Raw genomic sequence first — 14589 nt, 5'->3', positions numbered from 1 at the left:
TCACGGGCGAGGAGCGCCCCTCGAGTCCCCGGGATCCGGCCCATCGCTCGAGCCACCGAGCAGCAGCAGGCCGCAGCAGCAGCGGCGGCCGGACCCGAGCAGTGGGAGAGCGCAGCGTCCCCTCCTCCACCCGCGACACTATCTCTTGTAAACGTGAATAAATTGAGGATTAACCAACATTTTTTTTATTACACTTTGCATTCATTCCTGTGAAGCACCTGAGTTTAATAAACTTCTTGATTGTGGTATTGAGCAGTCTGAGGGGTGCAGTTTTTGGAATGGTATTACTTTGGGGTATTTTCTGTCACATAGGCCTCTCAAAGTCACTTCAAATACGATGCGGTCCCTAAAAAAATGGTTTTGTAAATTTTGATGTAAAAATGAGAAATTGCTGATAAACTTTGAACTCTTCTAACTTCCTAACAAAAAAAAAATGTTTCCAAAATTGTGCTGATGTAAAGTAATCATGTGGGAAATGTTATTTATTAACTATTTTGTGTCACAGAACTGTTTTAACGGTATAAAAGTTCAAGTTGAAAATTGCTAAATTTTCAAAATTTTCGCCAACATTTAATTTTTTTCTTACGTAAACACAAAAAATATTGTCCAAAATTTAGTACTAACATGATGTCCAATATGTAACAAAAACAAATCTCAGAATCATTGGGATCCGTTGAAGCGTTCCAGAGTTATGACCTCATAAAGTGACACTTGTCAGAATTGCAAACTTTAGTCTAGTCATTAAGGTGAAAATTAGCTCCGTCACTAATTGGTTAAAGCACTGTTTGCTATGCTATAGTTATGTACAACTTTATTGGCTTGAGAAAGGCCCTGTGTTGGCCAAAATGTGTATTTTACATTTTTATTTTTCTAAACAAAAGAAGGAGTGGTAATGCCTTAGATTCCACGATATCTACTTGAAGTTTACAGCTAAGGGCCGTTTCACACTTGCCTTGTTTTGCCGGAAACGGGTTCCGTCACACATACAGTACAGTTCATTTATTTACAGTGGAAGCGCGACATCATGTGGACACATGCGGGTACTGCATGAAACACACAACCCGCATGGTGTCGCGCTTCAACTGTAAATAAATGAACTGTGCTGCATATGTATGATTTCGTTTCCGTCAAATAACGCAAGTGTGAAACGGCCCTAATAGAGAGCTGTACCAAGTAGCACCAACAGCAGAGTTGTGCATGGGATATATTATAACTACAATATATTAAGAGAATAAAACCTTTGATGGGAGTCCTTCCTTAGGTCTGTCAGGAGCCCAAAAAGGCAACCTCAGACAGACGCGGATCAAGACACCCTGTCTAGCAGATCTCAGTGGAACTTGGTCTTCACACGTCAACCTCTGCCATAAATGTCAAATGGGTGAATACACTGCTTGATGTAAAAAAAATTCTCACTAAACATAAATGTTTTTTATTATTAGCAAGAATGGTCAAAGGAAGCTGGGTCAGTATCAGGAGAGACAAATAATATACAGCAAATAATAATATAATAATGATAATAATAATAATATTTATTATTATAGTTTCATTAATGCCCTATCCTTATGTCTTTGGTGTGTGGGAGGAAACCGGAGTACCCGGAGGAAACCCACGCAAACACGGGGAGAACATACAAACTCCTTGCAGATATTGTCCTTGGTGGGATTTGAACCCAGGACCCCAACACTGCAAGACTGCAGTGCTAACCACTGAGCCACCGTGCCGCCCAGTAACTTGATCATAAATACGTCTGACTACGGAAAGTCCCGTAAGTCCTATCCATGGGTGAGAGCAGAGACCGAGCCCGGAATCTGCCTCATTATGCAGTAGGTAAGTCACTTGTCTGTGAATACTTCTGACTGCGGAAAGTCCAATAAAAGTCATATCCAAGGGTGAGAGCAGAGACCGAGCCCGGAATCTGCCTCTTTATGCAGCAGGTAAGTCACTTGTTTGTGAACACGTCTGACTGCGGTAAGTCCAATAAAAGTCATATCCAAGGGTGAGAGCAGAGACCGAGCCCGGAATCTGCCTCTTTATGCAGCAGGTAAGTCACTTGTCTGTGAACACGTCTGACTGCGGAAAGTCCAGTAAAAGTCATATTCATGGGTGAGAGTCAAAATAAGAAACAGAATCAATAGACAAAATCATAGTCAAGGAAACAGTCATAGTCAGGATGGATTAGAGAACGGAGTCAGGAACACAAGTCAAAAAGTACAGCATTGATAGTGGACTTGCTGTACTTCAGGTGTCCTGTCCTCTAAGTGAATTTAGGGCCACAGCAACATGCAAATGCACGAGCAGCCCTGGATAATCCACGTCGGCAGGATGATAAGATCCGGTGGAAGATGGAACCTAAGAGAAAGAAATATAATGTAATTAATGGGATTCTATATTACATGATACTACTGTGCAGTCACTGTGGCCAAACAGCAAAGGAATCTTCTCCATACAGAGATGTGGTATTATTGTCAGCCATCACACATGTGACAATCCCATCACTGATAGATGACATCTACTCCACATTAATTCTTCTCTCTGACCGACATCACACAACATGGAGGTGATTCTCACACTTACCTCGTCTCTTTCTGCCCCGTCCCTCATTTTCTGCTTTTGGTTCTTCACTCATATTTATTGCAGATTGTTTTTCCTCTTGAGCTGGAGATTCTGATCAGAAAGTTAAAAAAACACATTGAGTATATATTCTTATAGGATCTGCTCTGTATATGTTCTGTCAGCCATCATACATATGACAATCCCACCACTGACAGATGACATCTGCTCCACATAAATTCTCACTGGCATCACACAACATGGAGGTGGTTCTCACACTTACCTTGACTCTTTTTGTCTTGCTCTTCATTTTCTGATTTTGGTTCTTCACTCAGCTCTACAGCAGGTTTGTCTTCCTCCGGAGCTGGAGAATCTGATCAGAAAATAAAATAACACATTGAGTATATATTCTTTTAGGATCCGCTCTGTATCTTCCCTGTCAACCATCATATATGTGACAATCCCACCACTGACATCTGCTCCACATGAATTCTTCTCACTGGCCTCACACTACACGGTGGTGGTTCTCACACTTACCTTGACTCTTTTTGTCGTCTTCATTTTCTGAGTTTGGTCCTTCACTCAGCTCTACAGAAGGTTTGTCTTCCTCTGGAGCTGGAGAATCTGATCAGAAAGTAAAATAACACATTGAGTATATATTCTTATAGGATCTGCTCTGTATCTTCCCTGTCAACCATCATATATGTGACAATCCCACCAAGGAGACCTGCTACACATGAATTCTTCTCACTGGCCTCACACTACACGGTGGTGGTTCTCACACTTACCTTGACTCTTTTTGTCTTCTTCATTTTCTGAGTTTGGTCCTTCACTCAGCTCTACAGAAGGTTTGTCTTCCTCCGGAGCTGGAGAATCTGATCAGAAAGTAAAATAACACATTGAGTTTATATTCTTATAGGATCTGCTCTGTATCTTCCCTGTCAACCATCATATATGTGACAATCCCACCACTGACATCTGCTCCACATGAATTCTTCTCACTGGCATCACACAACATGGAGGTGGTTCTCACACTTACCTCGACTCTTTTTGTCTTCTTCATTTTCTGAGTTTGGTTCTTCACTCAGCTCTACAGAAGGTTTGTCTTCCTCCGGAGCTGGAGAATCTGATCAGAAAGTAAAATAACACATTGAGTATACTGTATGTTCTTATAGGATCTGCTTTGTATCTTCCCTGTATATTGTCGAATTATTCTTTTCCTTTCCCCTATATTTTTGATAATCTAGTATTACTTCATAATAGAGGAATCTTCCCCATACAGAGGTGCGGTATCATTGTCAGCCATCATATATTATACAACTCTTTACTGATCACTCTCCCTCTAACCAAACTTTCTCCACTCCAATCCATCTTGAACGCAGCAGCCAGGCTCGTATTCCTGTCCAGCCTCTTCACTGATGCCTCCACTTTGTGCCAGTCATTACACTGGATGCTCATCAGCTACAGAATACAATACAAACTTAGATCTCTCACCCACAAAGCTCTCCACAGTTCTGTACCACCTTATATCTCATCCCTCATCCTTGTCTATTATCTTACCCGCCCCCTCCATTCTGCAGATAATCTTAGATTAAGATCCTTCATACTTAGTGAGTTGATACACATGGCACTTCTGGTGCACAAGTAGGATCCAAAAGTGTCTCAAGTAGATGTAGAAACTTGGCACTCAAGATCAATGTGAATAGTGTTTTTTATTGTGAAGAACTTGTAGGACCAGCAAAGCACAGACATTTTGGTCAGAAGACCTTCATCAGTGTGAGGGTCTTAAGAAAGTATAGTAGCGTGGCAAGCGGCATAGTTCAGTATGACACGGTGTTCAGTGCCACATAGACAGCGGTGGATAAGCGTCATACCCAGCTATGCCACTTGCCACTCTACTTTACTTTCTTAGGACCCTCTGCACGCACACTGATGAAGGTCCTCTGACCGAAACATCTGTGCTTGTGCTTATCCAAGGTCTTCTGACCGAAACATCTGTGCTTGTGCTCATCCTACAAGTTCTTCATAATAAAAAACACTAGTCACATTGATCTAAAGTGCCAAGTTTCTACATCTACTTAAGATCCTCCATAATCTGAACCTCACACCTCTGTCTCCAAGACTTTTCTCGTACTGCGCCAGTTTTCTGGAATGCACTACCCCAAAAGATGTGACTAATATCCAGCCCCTATGTTTTTAAGCGTGTGTTAAAAACACATCTCTTCAGACAAGCTTATCATCTTATCTCACTAACCTAACCCTCCCTTCTTCCCACCTTCTAAATGCTATTCATAAACCTCTCCCTTATATTTCTGTCCTCACATTCTCCATACAACCAATAGCACATAAGTGTACTTAAATGTTTATTGTCTAATGGCGGGACCATTCAACTTTAGATGAAATCCATAATTTATCATAATGATAGCCAGACCAGACCCTACAAGCACACTTTACCCTTTGTGTCTCCCCCTAGCTCCCCATAGATTGTAAGCTTGCGAGCAGGGCCCTCATTCCTATTATAGCCCCCACCTGACTGTAAAGTGCTGCAGAATATATTGGCGCTATATAAATAAAGTTTATTATTATTATACATGTGAGAATCAGATCACTGACAGATGACATCTGCTCCACATGAATTCTTCTCACCGAAGTCATACAACATGGAGGTGATTCTCACTCTAAGGGTACGTGCACATTTGCGTCAATAGGACTCATGCTATCTGATGTTTTATCGGATAGCACTCTCATCAATATTATACTATGGAGCCGATCAGCCTTTTTTCCAGTATGATAAATAAATTGTTGCATTCTGTGATTGACAGCGTCTCTCAGATCACGGACACCCATACAGTGCATGTGAAAGATCGGACTGCAGTGATGTCATCCGAGTGCAGTCCAATATACACCAAGACAGACAATGGAGAAGAAGGAGAAATTCATTTCTCCATCCTCTCTGTGTAAGGAGGGGGTCAGTGTACCAAGAATTCAAAGGTTTTTCCCCCTGAAGACCCTGACAATGATGTTTTAGTCGATTTTAGCCTGGTATTTTATATGGACATTATTGTAAGTGCAGCCGCCGGTGCCATCTAGTGGCTGAAGGAGTAGATTATTGTATGTAATGCCAAATGTGTGTTTCTATGTTTTTAATGTGTAATGTATTGTGTATTATTTATATTGAAATACTGCATTGTGTAGAGTAAGGGTGTTTTAGATAGAACAGATGTAGCAGAGTTATACAAGTGCTGGTGGGGTGCAATATAGCCGGGTAGCTTGGAAGCATTTCCTCAGCAGGTATACTAAGGGTTAAGGCATGGTTTAGCCCCTGGGAGGAGCTTTGAGACTAGGTCCCTGGGACTAGTGATGGGCAGTCCGGCTCTTTTTGGTGATCCGGTTCCCATGGATCTGCTCACCAAAAAGGGCTGGCTCTTTCGGAACGTTCATGACTTCCTATTAAATATGTCTTCACCGCAGGTGAACACATATTTAATCTTGTGCTAACGCCGCCAAAACCATGCCCACCCGTGGCTAAACACCACCCACTCACAACAGACCAATTAATTTCTGAGTGGGTGAGGTTTTGTTCATGTGGGTGGGGTGTTTTGCCCACCAAACACCAACATTTTACGCCCAGTGAAAGCCGTTAAGAGAATTCTTTGCGTCGGATCTTTGCGTCGGATCGTTTGCGACTGACACATCACTACATGGGACAAATGTTGGGAGTGAGAAGATGGCTGCCTGAGAAGCAGGGTGCATGGTGTCGGGGTGCACTGGTCCCCCCATGAGCAGGTCTGTTGTAGGCGGCCTCCTGAGCGACATAGGGGTTTCGCGAGACCCACCGGGCACCAGGAAGATAGTGAAGTTAGGACCCCAGGTGCTGGATGGGATGAGACTAGTCGACTGGTAACAGAGTGCAGCAAGGAGATCTGAGACAGCAGAAGAAGTACAGTATAGTGCCAGAATGCACAGGAAGAAAGTAACGGATAAGGAAAGAGGAATTTCAAGTGACTGCATTTTGTATGAACACTCAGCCACCAAAGTACAGTAAAAGTTGTGTTAATAAGAAAATAATCCATTTGTGTTGTATCCTTGATTGTCCCAGAACCAGAATATTGAAGAGACTTAAGGCCCCGTCACACTAAGCAACATCGCTAGCAACATCGCTGCTAACGAACAACTTTTGTGACATTGCTAGCGATGTTGCTGTGTGTGACATCCAGCAACAACCTGGCCCCTGCTGTGAGGTCGTTGGTTGTTGCTGAATATCCTGGGTCATTTTTTAGTTGTTGCTGTCCCGCTGTGAAGCACAGATCGCTGTGTGTGACAGCGAGACAGCAACAACTAAATGTGCAGGCAGCAGGAGCTTCTGCGGAGGCTGGTAACCAATGTAAACATCGGGTAACCAAGAAGCCCTGTCCTTGGTTACCCGATATTTACCTTTGATACCAGCCTCCCCCGCTCTCACTGCCTGTGCTGCCGGCTCCTGCTCTGTGCACATGTAGCTGCAGGACACATCGGGTTAATTAACCCGATGTGTGCTGTAACTAGGAGAGCAAGGAGCCAGCGCTAAGCAGTGTGCGCTGCTCCCTGCTCTGTGCACATGTAGCTGCAGGACACATCGGGTTAATTAACCCGATGTGTGCTGTAACTAGGAGAGCAAGGAGCCAGCGCTAAGCATTGTGCGCTGCTCCCTGCTCTCTGCACATGTAGCTACAGCACACATCGGGAAATTAACCCCATGTGTGCTGTAACTAGGAGGAGAGCAGGGAGCCAGCGCTAAGCATTGTGCGCTGCTCCCTGCACTGTGCACATTTAGCTGCAGCACACATCGTGTAATTAACCCGATGTGTGCTGTAACTAGGAGAGCAGGGAGCCAGCGCTCAGTGTGCGCTGCTCCCTGCTCTCTGCACGTGTAGCTCCGTGTGGTGGTAGCCAAGGTAAATATCGGGTTGGTTACCCGATATTTACCTTAGTTACCAAGCGCAGCATCTTCCACGCGGCGCTGGGGGCTGGTCACTGGTTGCTGGTGAGCTCACCAGCAACTTGTGTAGCCACGCTCCAGCGATCCCTGCCAGGTCAGGTTGCTGGTGGGATCGCTGGAACGTTGCAGTGTGACATCTCACCAGCAACCTCCTAGCAACTTACCAGCGATCCCTATCGTTGTTGGGATCGCTGGTAAGTTGCTTAGTGTGACTGGACCTTAAGTTACCCCAGGTGGCAAGTAAGTGGACAAATCCAAAACGTTCATGGGAGCAATAATCTGCCTGTAACAGGGCTAGGGAGTTGCATGACACACTGATGATGACTACAGGGCCTTCTGGCCAGCAGTTTGCATATGCACCTGTGATCTGATTCTCACATGCGAGAGGATAGGATCACAGTATAATGACACTCAGCAGAGTCAGAGCGAGTGTCATTACCATATAGCACCGACTCTTACCTTGACTCATTTTGTCTTGTTCTTCATTTTGGGATTTTTGTTCTTCGTTCACATTTATTGCAGAATTTTCTTCCTCCAGTACTGGAAATTCTGATCAAAAAGGAAAATAACATATTGAGTATATGTTCTTATAGGATCTGCTCTGTATCTTCTCCGTACAATGTAGAATTCTTTTGCCTGATGAAGGCCAAGAAGCCAAAACGCACATCAGGATTTTGGCACCAGCACAAGCAGGAGGAGATGCCTCTAGCTATTGTATGTACTCATTTGTTTATGGTCACTTTCCTTTGTACTATTATATTCTATGATGAACTGCACACTATTTCTATCTGGTGTCTCATTCTCACTGGAGTTAAGGTACCGTCACACTTTAGCGACGCAGCAGCGATCCCACCAGCGATCTGATCTGGTCAGGATTGCTGCTGCGTCGCTACATGGTCGCTGGTGAGCTGTCAAACAGGCAGATCTCACCAGCGACCAGTGACCAGCCCCCAGCCAGCAGCGACGTGCAAGCGACGCTGCGCTTGCACGGAGCCGGCGTCTGGAAGCTGCAGACACTTGTAACTAAGGTAAACATCGGGTATGGTTACCCGATGTTTACCTTAGTTACCAGCGCACACCGCTTAGCTTAGCATGTGCAGGGAGCAGGAGCCGGCACTGGCAGCGTGAGAGCTGCGGAGGCTGGCAACGAAGGTAAATATCGGGTAACCACCTTGGTTACCCGATGTTTACCTTGGTTACAGCTTACCACAGGCTGGCAGACGCCGGCTCCTGCTCACTACACATTTAGGATTGTTGCTCTCTCGCGGTCACACACAGCGATGTGTGCTTATCAGCGGGAGAGCAACAATAAAAAAATGAACCAGAGCTGTGTGTAACGAGCAGCGATCTCACAGCAGGGATCGCTAATGAGGTCGCTGCTGCGTCACAAAAAGCGTGACTCAGCAGCGATCTCAGTAGCGATCTTGCTGTGTGTGAAGTACCCCTAAGATTGACTCACACATGTGATTTATTTATTTATTTAATCTCCTGGTCTCATATGAGCTTTGTTTAGTAACAGTTTTTGTGCTGCTGCATTCCTTATCTCTTCCCCTGCTGTGTTGTGCTGTCTCTCTTTCAAACACTTTATTGCACCTTATATTTTAATTAACCCAAATAAAAAAATTACATTTTATATTTGGCTATATGCTCTGGTTTTTCATTAGTGCTTCCCTGTAACTAGTAGAATTATTCTCAGCCTTTCCCATATAGTTCTGATAATGTAGTATTCCTTCATAGTAAGGCAGAATAAGTCCTATATACTGTACATGACCTGATCTGAGGGGCATTAGATGTATTACTAATAGGGATGATCAAATACCTCAAATTTTCGGCTTCGCAAATATTTGCCGAATAGGTCGTCACTATGTGACTATTCGCGAATATTCGATGCGCAATGTATGTCTATGGGAAACCCGAATAACAACTATTCGGAACTATTCGGGCTTCCCATAGACTTACATTGTGCATCGAATATTCGCATATCGGTGACCTATTTGTTGGATATTCTCGAAGCCGAATATTTTACCTATTCGATCATCCCTAAATACTAATATGGAGCAGTAAGCGCCCTGTGGTTGCCATGTGGTGCATCTCTAATGTGCAATATTCTACTATAGGGGACAATGTATGATGACATACTGTAGCTTAATAAATGCCATAATAAAAACTACAAATTAAAAAAAAAAAGGTACAACATAGGCGAAATGGCAACATATTTGAGATCATGAAACACGGATAACATGAGACCCATTACAGAGAAAACCTGTGCAATTATCTGAGCCTTGACGTGAACATTCACATTTCTGGTGCTGTAGATATGTACATACCTGAGAATGGGAACGAGGATATCCAGCTGCTCACAACATCGTCTCCATCAGATACAGGAGAAGATTCTTTCTGCCTGTTTGGTGGAAGAAAAAATGTGTAAATTGCAAACTTTATAAAAGGGGTCATCTCACCAGAATAACACCTGACTACAAGGCATAGGAAAGTCATAGTGGGGAAGGTGTCTTGCTCAAAACTACCTCATATGGAGCAGAATGGAAAACTACTACCAAGAATGGCCACCATGTTACACTACATCCCACCTGCCAGTGGGGGTAACACTAAAAATGCAGGACTAGTTGCAAATATTTATTTTAGGCACTAATAGAGCACCATTATTTTCCACAACACTTTACAGACATCATCACTGACCCCATTGGGGCTCACAATCTGATTTCCGTATCAGTATCTCTTTTAAGTGTGCAAGGAACCCCACAAAGGGAGGAATCCTTGTAGACATTGCGTTTTGAACCCAAGATCCAGTGCTGCAAGGATAGAGTATTTACCACAGAGCCCCATTAACAAGTTTTTAGCTATCCCCAATAGTTTCTGAAGCCAAAACCACAATGTCCACTAATCATGGGGTGGCTGATACTACCTTTAATATTATGTTATTTATGACCTATATTCGGTGTCATGTATATACTGTATTCCAGCCTGGAGATCCCAGTAATGACCCCATCATCTACTCACATTTCTGAGGAGTTTGTGCTGGACGCTTGAGAACTCTCTGTAGGCAACTTGCGAACCTCATTGCTCATCCTCCTGGTAGCGATGGCACAGAGCTAAAAATGGATAAAAACAATATATAAAATATCACTTTTTTAAAGAAATTTTTACATTTTACTTAAAGGGGTATTTTTTTTTGTAAATATTTGTATGTATTGATCTCATACTTACTTTAGATAGCCTTTGAGAAGATGATGTAAAGTTTTGGAACTCACAGTTCTCATTGTCTTCTCCTCTTTTGTCCTTATTCTCTGAGCCCATAGGTTGGTATCCATCAGAGTCACCTACAAGACATAAGTAATAAAAAGTTATTAGAACTTGTTAGCATGACACACGGTTACAGATAGTCACCATGTTATCACTAATATTATTTGGAAGTGAAGACCATCAGATACTCAGGCGGGCTTTGCACACTACGACATCGCAGGTGCGATGTCGGTAGGGTCAAATTGAAAGTGACGCACATCCGGCATCGCATGCGACATCGCAGTGTGTAAACCCTAGATGATACGATTAACGAACGCAAAAGCATCGTAATCGTATCATCGGTGCAGCGTCGGCGTAATCCATAATTACGCTGACGCAATGGTCCGATGTTGTTCCTCGCTCCTGCGGCAGCACACATCGCTGTGTGTGAATCCGCAAGAGCGAGGAACATCTCCTACCGGCGTCACCGCGGCTTCCGTAGGATATGCGGAAGGAAGGAGGTGGGCGGGATGTTTACATCCCATTCATCTCCGCCCCTCCGCTCCTATTGGCCGCCTGCCGTGTGATGTCGCAGTGACGCCGCACGACCCGCCCCCTTAATAAGGAGGCGAGTCGCCGGCCAGAGCGACGGTCGCAGGGCAGGTGAGTGCATGTGAAGCCGGCGTAGCGATAATTTTCGCTACGCCAGCTTTCACAAGATATTGTACCTGCGACGGGGGCGGGGACTATTGCGTACGACATCGCAGCATCGGCTTGCGATGTCGCAACGTGCAAAGCCCGCCTAAGTCTAGATGATGTCTCCATCTACTTACTGGAAGAGAGGTTGTACACATCTTTCAAGCGCCGAGGAATGTAATATGGTTCCTCACTCAGAAGATTGTCAAAGTCTAAGTCATTGAGGAATGGCTGACACTTGATCTCATCTGCTCCTCCTGGAAAAAAAAATGAAAAGTAATGCGGACATTGTCAGAGACTGCTCCATATCTGAAGATAAATCAGAACTATTTACATTGACATAACAGAGCTGACATGAAGGAAACCTACTCAGAGTCATAATATGGAGAGACAGGTAAAATATATCTTTGTTTCATGTTAGCTAATAGATAGAAAAAAGTAGTTTCAAAAACTGATAGTCTTAAGGATACCTTTTAATGGCTAACTGAAAAGATGGAAGTAAATCGCAGCTTTCGAGACTACTCAGATCTCTTCATCAGGCATGGTATAACACAAAACCTGAAGAGTCAGAGATTTATACACAACAGGACATAAAATGGAGCAATAAATAAGACAAGTGACTTCCGTAAAGCAGAATGATCAGTATGGCAAGGGGACAATCAGTTGTGGCAGTACACATTGGAGCAGTTCATAGATAAGGAGTGTGAAAGTTTTATTGCCCTCTGATTGAGGTCTGGTCCAGAGTTGTGATGTCCCCAAATGGTCTGAGGAGCACATTTCTTAATTGATGTAAAAAGACATAAATCCATGTGACACATTCATTCCTGCTCTGAATGTGTCAAAGGTCATCATAAGTTTGTACTCCCAGACTCCTCTGTATCTCTGGGATTTTACGTTTCCTTTCAATACCAGCAATTTCATGTGAATGATGCTGTGGTCTGGGTTACAAAAATTTTTAGCCTCAAGTAAATCTATCCTTTTCCTCTAATTGTGTGGCTATGAGAATTCCTCCTTGCTCTGAGCGTTTGTCCTGTATCCCCTACATACAGACCCCCAGTTGGTCACTTGATACATATAATTAAGTACACCATATTGTTTGTGGTGCAGCTGAAGATACCCGGGATCTGGTAGTCCTGATATGAGCTGGGAATTTTTATCTTGTCTACTGTAATTATAAATGGACAGGTCTTACATCTTTTCTGGTTGCAGGGAAACGTTCCTGTTGTTGGAGAGGACAATGAAGCTGACATTGTAAATCCTGTCCATTTATAATGAAAACGGAGAAGATAAAGATTCCGAGATCACATCAGGACTACAAGATCCCAGGAACCTTCAGCTGCACCACAATTAATGGGGTGTACTTAATTATATGTACCAAGCGTCAAACCGAGGATCCGTATGTAGAGGAGACATGACAAAAGCTCAGAACAAGGATGAATTTGCATCACCACATAATTAAAGAAAACAGGATAGATCTACCTGTTGCCAAATATTTCCATAACCCTGATCACAGCATCATGGACATGAAATTGCTGGTATTGAACAGAAACTTCAAATCCCAGAGAGATAGAAGAGTCTGGGAGTCTGGGAGTACAAACTTATGACACATTCAGAGCAGGAATGAATGTGTCACATGGATTTATGTCTTTTTATATCAATTAAGAAATGTGCTCCTCAGACCATCCGGGGGCATCACAGCCTGGACCAGACCCCAATCAGAGGACAATTAAACTTTCACACTGCTTATCTATGAACTGCTCCAATATTTACTGCCACAACTGTTTGTCTGCTCCCCATACTGATCGTTCTTCTTCACGTCACTTGTCTTATTTACTGCTCCATTCTAAGTCCTGTTGTGTATAAATATCTAACTCTTCAGATTTTGTGTTATACTGAGCCTGATGAAGAGACCTGAGTAGTCTCGAAAGCTTGCGATTATTACCATCTTTTCAGTTAGCCATTAAAAGGTATCAACCACTGAGGACTCTCAGTTCTTTTAAACATTTTTGTAGAAATGGACAAGCAGAGAAGTGCTGATCCTCGTGATGATGATGATTGGTATGTCCTAGGTGTAATAAGTAAATGTTAATACTGTTATATACATTACCTGTCCCAAGTCTTTGTACAGGATTTTTTTTGAGCAGCCTAAAGATGAGCTTCCGAGCTTCAAGGGGAATAGGAGGATAAAAATTCCAGAAAATGTCACCTATTGTATAGAAAATGACAAAAAATAAACTTTATTGAACTGAATTATACGGTAAAGCTGCAAAATAACAGAGCAAGTAACTAAACCAATCAAAATAATGAGTGGATTGTTCTACTTACCGCTGATGATCTTTTGATGAAGCTCATTTTCATTTGCCCCACCAAATGGTACAACTCCCGCAAGGAATTCATATAGGATGATCCCCATTGACCACCAGTCAACAGGTCTTCCGTAGCCTTTCTTCAGGATGACCTCGGGGGCTATGTAAGATAAGGTGCCCCGCATCTGGAAACCGAAAGAAGAAAGATGAGATTGATGAAACTATTTTTAGGAAAAATCTCTCCATAAAAGCATGATAACAGAAGCCAAAATCTAAGTGGGAAAATTCTCCTGAGAAGAAAGAAAAGGTTGCTGAGATTTATAGTGAAGAAGTTAAGTAAGTGATGCTGACCTCACAATCGCTGAACTCTCTGGCGATGTTCTTAGCTGATTTCTTGTAGATGTTGTTTTTTGGCATCATGAGACCAACTTTTGACACCCCGAAATCTGAGACTTTAATGTGTCCTGCAGATGTTATCAGGAGGCTGTGAAAGAAAAGATGGTTTTAGCCATGCAGACCATGTAATAATAAATGACAACCCCCATTTATATACTACAGTGGACACTTACTTGTCTGGTTTCAGGTCTCTGTGCACCACACCATAGCTGTGCAGATATTCCACAGCAAGAATGGTTTCCGCAAAGTATAAGCGGGCCAAGGAGATAGGTAAAATTCCCCTGGTGCCTAGAAGGGTCCGACAGTCACCACCTATAGAAGAAAGGAAATATGGCCGGTGAGGGACTATACAGCAGATCACATATGGTGTATAATGAGATGTGCGTGTAGACATTGGGGCAGGATAGAAAAGGTGATGAGATG

At 43.2% G+C, this 14589-nt stretch overlaps 1 protein-coding gene across 1 annotated transcript; it reads right to left on the bottom strand.

Moving 5' to 3' along the window:
* Positions 1-1680: 1680 nt before the first annotated feature.
* LOC142255849 (uncharacterized) lies at positions 1681-14236 on the bottom strand. Its single transcript, XM_075327298.1, has 14 exons — positions 14122-14236; positions 13790-13955; positions 13572-13670; positions 11602-11721; positions 10754-10866; positions 10547-10638; positions 9856-9929; positions 7988-8077; positions 3590-3676; positions 3339-3425; positions 3088-3174; positions 2834-2923; positions 2575-2664; positions 1681-2349 (listed from the first exon to the last, which is right to left on the bottom strand). Exons 1-14 carry the CDS (start codon positions 14188-14190, stop codon positions 2255-2257), a joined length of 1359 nt encoding a protein of 452 aa, XP_075183413.1. The 5' UTR covers positions 14191-14236; the 3' UTR covers positions 1681-2254.
* Positions 14237-14589: the final 353 nt, after the last annotated feature.

Source organism: Anomaloglossus baeobatrachus, chromosome 11 (genome assembly GCF_048569485.1).
Source record: "Anomaloglossus baeobatrachus isolate aAnoBae1 chromosome 11, aAnoBae1.hap1, whole genome shotgun sequence".
NCBI lineage: Eukaryota > Metazoa > Chordata > Amphibia > Anura > Aromobatidae > Anomaloglossus > Anomaloglossus baeobatrachus.
This window is presented reverse-complemented; position numbering and strand designations above follow the sequence as displayed.

Coding starts and splice junctions, on each gene's coding strand:
- LOC142255849 (XM_075327298.1), bottom strand. CDS start 14,190: ATGATGCCAAAAAACAACATCTACAAGAAATCAGCTAAGAACATCGCC. Junction 11,722..13,571: donor TGTACAAAGACTTGGGACAG/GTAATGTATATA, acceptor TTTTTTTTCCAG/GAGGAGCAGATGAGATCAAG. Junction 9,930..10,546: donor AGCACAAACTCCTCAGAAAT/GTGAGTAGATGA, acceptor TCCACCAAACAG/GCAGAAAGAATCTTCTCCTG.